The 6923-nt window shown below is 42.3% G+C and overlaps 1 protein-coding gene across 2 annotated transcripts in view; it reads right to left on the bottom strand.

The window, feature by feature from the left end:
- The window catches only part of mbd5 (methyl-CpG binding domain protein 5), a 59892-nt gene that overhangs the window by 5739 nt on the left and 47230 nt on the right, over positions 1–6923 (bottom strand). For both annotated transcript variants that reach the window (XM_014011999.1, XM_014012000.1), the window contains exons 6-9: positions 3444–3628; positions 2241–3359; positions 1979–2052; positions 1817–1895 (exon numbers count right to left, since the gene is read on the bottom strand). In XM_014011999.1, the coding sequence (XP_013867453.1) occupies positions 1817–1895; positions 1979–2052; positions 2241–3359; positions 3444–3628 (1457 nt within the window). The remainder of the gene's footprint in view (positions 1–1816; positions 1896–1978; positions 2053–2240; positions 3360–3443; positions 3629–6923) is intronic.

Genomic DNA, 6923 nt, shown 5'->3' with positions numbered 1-6923 from the left:
GTTCTGAAGGCAAAAGGGGGTCCAACCCGTTACTAGCGTGGTGTACCTAATAAAGTGGCCGGTGAGTGTATGTATGTTTGTATGTTAAGATACACTGAGTGTCTCGAACAGGGCTGCAGTAGGGGAGAGCCAACTACAGCTAACAGGCTAGTAGCAGCTCGTTTAAGTGCTTGGTCAGAATCCAAGAGTCTCTCCAGTCCAGTTAACTGGAGAGACTCTCCATTGAAGCTCTCTTCAGGATGGGGCACAAATATTTTCACCCAAAAGAAAATCAGATGTACGTCATTTCCATACATGGTATACATATCTGACGGTTTTCAACGCAACCTCAGTTTAACGCTCATGTCACATTACATCCGTCCACTTCCTGAGATCGGGCTGAGCAGATGATACGTAATAATCATCCCAACTTTGTGCAGTTTAAATCTTGAAACTCCACACGTTGTCAGCTGCAGAACAGAAGTCCAGTTGTTTTGTTTTTGTTTCTTAATTTACCATCATGTGATGACAGAGAATCCACAGCAACAGATATACTAATGTTAGCATTTGATCCTTATTTTCTTCAGATCTTCCTGTCTGAGCAGTGGTTTCTCCACTCTGTGTGACTGTTCATATCGGTAACAGTTGGATGGTTTTTATCTTTAGTTTCACAGCAAAATCCGATTCAGTATCAGATGTTAGAAGTCAGATTGTTTGTTATTTGTGATGTCACATAGCAACAACTGTTTACCTTAGAAACTAAAATTATGATTTTGGGCTCTGCTCCATAGCCCCATTTAACAGGTGGAAAGTGGACATTTTTTTATTTTTTCATTACAGTTGTGAATAATTTAAATCACTATTTCAAATAAAACATTGTATGAATGCACGTATTGGTTTTTTTCCCTTCATTTGACCTACAAGTTACTGAAGAGAGCTGCTCTGAGGTAGGATCAATAGTTGTGAAAAAAATGTTAAAGAAATTACCTCAAAAATCCTTCATAAATTTGTGGGGTCGTTTAACATTTATACTGGAGTAAATAGACAGATTTTTTGCTAATGTACTAAAACGATAAATTTAAATGTTTTTTCGTAGTGTCAAGGGGAATAAAACATAACTTCTCTAGGGGTAGCATTATTCACAGATTTATTTAATGCTTTTTAAGCTCATAAATGGGGGGGGGGGGGGTTTCACATTACACATGCAGAAATACTTTAACTAAATACAACATATATTTATACATATTTCACAATGCCCTAGATGTTTTCTTTTATTCACCTGATGAGTTTGGTTGTCCTACACCAGATGTTTCCACTACATCAACATAAAAATATTAAAATATGTCAATGTTCCACCAAAGTTAGCATAATGCTAAACTTACTTATGCTATACTTATTCTATGGTATTTTACAAAATGAACTACTGCTTTATATGTGCTCTGAAAAGTGACACTTTTCTTTCAACTGGCAGCCAGACAAGCTTTTTGTTTATTTAAATGTCAAAAATAACTGTAAAATTAAAAAAAAAATTCACAGCAGTTTACTTTAAACTGTGTAGTATTACTTAAACACATTGCCATATGAAAGTTGGAGTTTTGAAAAGGTGAGACATTTTCCCCTCAGCACTGATCCCAAAACTGTCCCAGATTATCTTTAAAAATAAATACAGAAATATGGATAAATGATGTATAAACTTGTCCAAACTTGTCATTCAGTGTGATTTAAAAAAGAAAAGTGCACTTTTTTGCAATTTTGTGACCAACTACTCCTCAACAGTCAAAGTTTAGAAAGATATTTAGGGAAACATTTAGTAGATGAGAAAGAAGCAAATACTCACTGCACCCGACATCTTATCAAGCTCACTCATGGCCTCGTGGAGAGCAGCTTTTAGGGGATTATTATTCAGTTTCCCCTGTCTGTTGGACAAGAAGTTAAAATATTTACACTAAATTTGATTCAGTGACACTTTACATGACATTCATCAACAGTATACTCTTACTTCAGGCCTCTTTTGGCGGCTCGGTCCAATGCCTCCAAGTCGTGTGTTAGTGTTTTTAATTTTTCAGGCTCTACCTGCAGAAAGACCAGATAAATGTTCAGGACAAAATGTTAGAAAGTAAAGCAGACTTTGAACTCATCCTTATTGGCAAGACAATGTGTAAAGACATTTTTTATCAATAATTTACAGTTGATTAGTTCGATCCAGTCCATCACGTTGTCATTTTATTTACTGTGACAGTAACGACAGACCGGTGTCTCACCTTAGCCTGCTCTCTCAGTTGCACAGCAGCACAGTGCACCTGTTCATCCCCAGCCAGCTTGGCGGGCCAGGGTGGAAAGCCCTTCAGCTGGCCCCAGACCAGCTCCCCCATATTGAAGGTTCTTGAGCGGTAGTGGAGCAGCTCTGATGAGGGGGAGTCTGGCTGCCGCAGGTCTTCCTCGCTGCTGAGGCTCTTCGTGTCAGAGGGGCTAGGGGCCATGCCGTTGAAATGACCGTTGTAGTGGCTGTAGTCTTTGGGAGTGGCCAGAGGCCCTTCCAGGCTGGTGGAGGAACTGGGAGACTGGTCGTCTCCGGTTAGCTCCTGCCGTGGGGGGCCTAGGACTTCTCCAAAGCCCCGGCTGTTGAAGTGGGGGGTGACTCCGTTGATATGGGCGCAACGCTCCACTGTTTGCTCCAGACGCTCCTTGTAGTTGGCGGGTGTCCGGCTGCAGTTGTTGAAGCGGTAACCATCGTCCAGGTAGGTCTTATCGTGGGCCACGGACAGGCTGTGGTTGTTGGAGCCCTCAGTGGAACAAGGTGGGGCAGGGGCCAGACTGGCAGGTCTTTCCATGCAGGGACTACTTCTTACCTGGGTAGAGCACTCCAGAAACTCCTCCCCACCCCAGGCGTTGTTGTTGCTCTGTGTGTCGAATCCTCCCCCATGTTGTGTCTCCCCATCCCACTGCCCTCTTGGAGTTCCTCGACCAGGGGACCGAAAGTAGTCGTTGGCCTCAGGACCATCTGGAGTGCTCTTTCCTGGATCCATGGTCTTCTGTCCCCGTCCTGGCCTCATTTGCCGTGGTCTGGCCTCTCCTTCCTGGTGCCCATGCAGAACTGCACTGACTGCTTGGGGGAGGTTGACGGGTTCCCCAAGGGTGGCAGTGAAGGCACTCATGGCGCTGAGGGCGGGCACTGGACTTGCCTGTGTGGTCCCACTCACGGTGGTGGTGATGGTAACATGCATGCCTTTACTGGCAGCATCCACCACAGCTCTGTAGATGGCATCCACCACCTCTGGCCCTCCGTTGGGGCCCCTGTCAGATCCAGGTGGTCCTACTGGAAGTCCTTCACTTTGGGACTGTTGCTCCTCGCCAAACTGTGGGTGCGACATCATCCCTTGCTATGGACACAAACAAGCATGATTTATCCGTAATAATAAACAATCTGAAGTGCTTCAGTAATTAAAATAAACTCAAGAGTCTACCTGGTAGTTCTGGTAGAGGCAGGCCATTGAGCCAGCAGTGTTTCCATCTTTGTAAGGTGGGTTTTCAGAGAAGTGCTGCTGCCCTTGATAAGACGGGTGTGAGGACATCCCCTGGTGGATCTGCTGCTGGTACATCTGACCTCCGCCAGCGTTTACATGTGGCTGTAATGAGCCCATTCCACAGCCTGAAAAACCATTGTGACATAAAAACTGAGCATAAATAGATCTTAATGTTGCACCTCTGAAACTTCAAAATATAGAAAACAAAAGCCATGATTTCAACTATTTTTGTTTATGATACAATCATAATACAACTCAAGGACACAATAAACTAAACATTAAACAAGTCCAATATGTAATGCAACAACTGGCTGAACCACATTTATAAGCAAAAGCACTTGGTTTTGTTTGATCTGATCAATCTCTAATATTATAGGGCATTATGTGCCTAATATATTTTAAAAGACTGTTTCAATTCATCAAGGTTTTTCAGCATTTCAGTCAGGTGGAAACTCTGGACTTGGACTGAACCATTGCATTGCCTTGATTTTATATATTTATTTATGGAGTTGTTTTGTTGTAGATTAGCTGTTTGGGATCATTGTCCATCATGACCCAGTTTGGTCCAAGCTTTAGCTGTCGCCTCACATTTGACGCTAAAATCCTTGGGTCTACAGAGAAGATTTTGGTCAACTCAATGACTGCAAGGAGTCCAAACCATCAGGATGGCACCAGCACAGTGCTGAATACATTTGTGCTGATATGCTGTGTTTGGTTAAAATGACCCACAAGGCCTTGGTTTTAGGGTTAGTTTATTTTGATCCAAGGGCAGCAGGAAGATAAATTATGTATATTAGTTTTCCATACTAACCAATCTTGTTTGCTTTTTTTCCAACGGTCCTAAGTGACTTTGACCTTTAAGCTGCTAATTAAGCTGATTTCGCTAAGCATTACATGGTCTGACCTTTGGGTGAATTTGCTAGGATGTCCACTCCTGGCAAGAATGGCAGCTGTTTGAAATGCATGTATTGTTCTCTATGTAGAATGATGGACTCCAAAAAGTTTGGAAATGACCCTTGACCCTTTCCCAGGTCAATGGGCAGCAACAACAGCTTCTCTGAGGTCATTGCTGATGCCAGTTTATCCTGGCATGAAATACTCCAGATCAGAAAACAGCAAAAGCATTTAAAAACAATGTATTCAAATAAATGCCTCCTTTTTGGCCAAGGAAGCACTAACACATTTTATTTTATTTTAGTTTTAGGCAAATGTTTATTGTCACAATGGTTTTGTTTGAAACAAATGAGGTGTACATACTTTTGATCAGTTGGCCTGAAATTCCTTAAAAGCCTTTTGACATTTTTTATTTGATTTAAGGTGTCATGCTAAAGGTAAGAACCAGAGGAAGCCGTCTGACACCCTGGTTTTAAATAAACGGCCCCCGGTAGCCTCTGGAAATGTCTGAAAACATTTAAATGGTAAATGGTCTGAAAATAGCGCTTTAGCAAGCCCACTCGGACCCCCAAAGCACTTTAGTTACAGTCATTCACCCAGTCACACATACATTCAAACTGATGGTGCTAAGCTACACTGTAGCCACAGCTGCCCTGGGGCACACTGAGAGGCAGGGCTGCCATGCACCGGCACCACCGGACCCTCTGACCACCATCAGTAGGCAAGGCGGGTGGAGTGTCTTGCCCAAGGACACAACAACTGAGACAGCTGGAATGGAGGATCAAACCGTCAACTCTCTAGTTGCAGAATGACTCCCCTAACCTTCAGACACAGCTATAGAAACCAAACGCTTTTACCCACAGGTGGAACATTTGTAATCTGGGTATTTTTGCTACTTCACATGATGGCACAAATGAACAATAAACGTGAATAAAACCTCCAATTGTATTTTTATTTTTTAGAGTTTTTAAGAATCAATAAACAACTTAAATAGATTAACAATTTAAACATTTGGTATTAGTTCTACACTTACTGTATTTCTTTCATCTCTACTTTTAACATGCAGCAGCTCAGTAGCATTTTTGCCTTTTTAAATCTGCTGCCACCAGAAAATCAATGGCAAACCTGTTAGAAAAAAATGTTTCTCATGCAAGACTTGGTATCAAAAGTTGCACATTAACAATCTGTTGCAGCCGAGGCTAACAGATGGACAAGCTGACAGATGAACAGTACAGTCAAAGCATCTAAGGACAGGGGATGAAGGAAACACTTCAAGGCCACAGATGTATGAATGAACAAGGAGACAAAGGCAGAATCTCAGAGGCACAACATGTTTTTGTGCCTGTGAACATGGATGGAGCAGCGACCGGAGCAGCTGGTGCAATGCTACGTTGCTGAAGGGCAGCTGTGTGTGTTCTCTTTTCTTTTACTCCCCCCATTCGGCCAACCCCCTCCCCCCATCCTCCCCACATCCTCCGCTACTGCTATGATATAGTAATGACTGTTGCTGGGGGACGTCGTCATAGGAACCGAGTGATGATTGGTGGTGCTGTCCGCTGCCAGGAAGCTTGTTGGGGGAGATGGGTGGGTGGACGAGGGGGAGTCGAGAGGGTCGGGTGGGGTGATTTTAGACTGCGGGGGGATGGAGGCAGAGGTCAACTGGGTTGCAGGGGGTCTAGGGGAGTTTACAATGAACTTCTGAATATTTGTTGATGGCAGGAGTCTGTGTGTGTGTGTGTGTGTGTTAGGGGTGTTGTTCACAAACAGATGGTTTGAGGCTAAAGCTAATATGCTACTGATTCTGCCACTTTCAAAGACTTTCCACTTCTCTTAAGCTCTTTCACCCCAAAGAATGACAATAATACAAAAAAATAAAATTAAAAAAATCTGCTGTGAAGTGAAAAAAACTTTAGCATTGTTTTTTACCAAAAGGAAAACTTACACTAGAGAGAGGTCATCTACACCCTTTAACATTTTACACACACGTGAGGCTGTTTGTATCACCTGCTCTGATATTTTAACAAAAAGAAAATAATGCACACGTTAATGTCAAGACCTAGATGTCAAGGCGAGATGTTGCTACTGAAACCCATTCAGTCCACATTTAACATTCATGTCAATGTAATTAAAATCCTCTGCCTAGTGTCTATAAAATTGCCTTTTTTCCCCAGAGGTCACGAGCCAAGAGCACAACACTCAGTTTAGAAAAATACACTTTAGTCAAATTTTTCACACAAACAATGAGAAAGGGGCAAAACATAAATTAGAAGAGAAAATGGGGCTGCTAAGTCCTCGGTCTCTTCTGGCTTTAGTCATACTCTTCTTGCTGGTGATAGTGAGAGTGCATCGCGAACAAGAATGTGTACTTAATTAGGGCTGCCACGATTAATCGATTAATCAACGACTAATCGATTATTAAAATAATCGATGACTAATTTAATAATCGATTAATCATTTTCTCTTTTTTTTGTTCTTTACTTTGTTTTTCTCTCCAAACTGCTTTGACACCTTCCACTGCCACATCTG

Source organism: Austrofundulus limnaeus, unplaced genomic scaffold (genome assembly GCF_001266775.1).
Source record: "Austrofundulus limnaeus strain Quisiro unplaced genomic scaffold, Austrofundulus_limnaeus-1.0 Scaffold87, whole genome shotgun sequence".
NCBI lineage: Eukaryota > Metazoa > Chordata > Actinopteri > Cyprinodontiformes > Rivulidae > Austrofundulus > Austrofundulus limnaeus.
The sequence above is the reverse complement of the archived record's forward strand: the minus strand, read 5'-3'. Positions and strand labels throughout refer to the sequence as shown.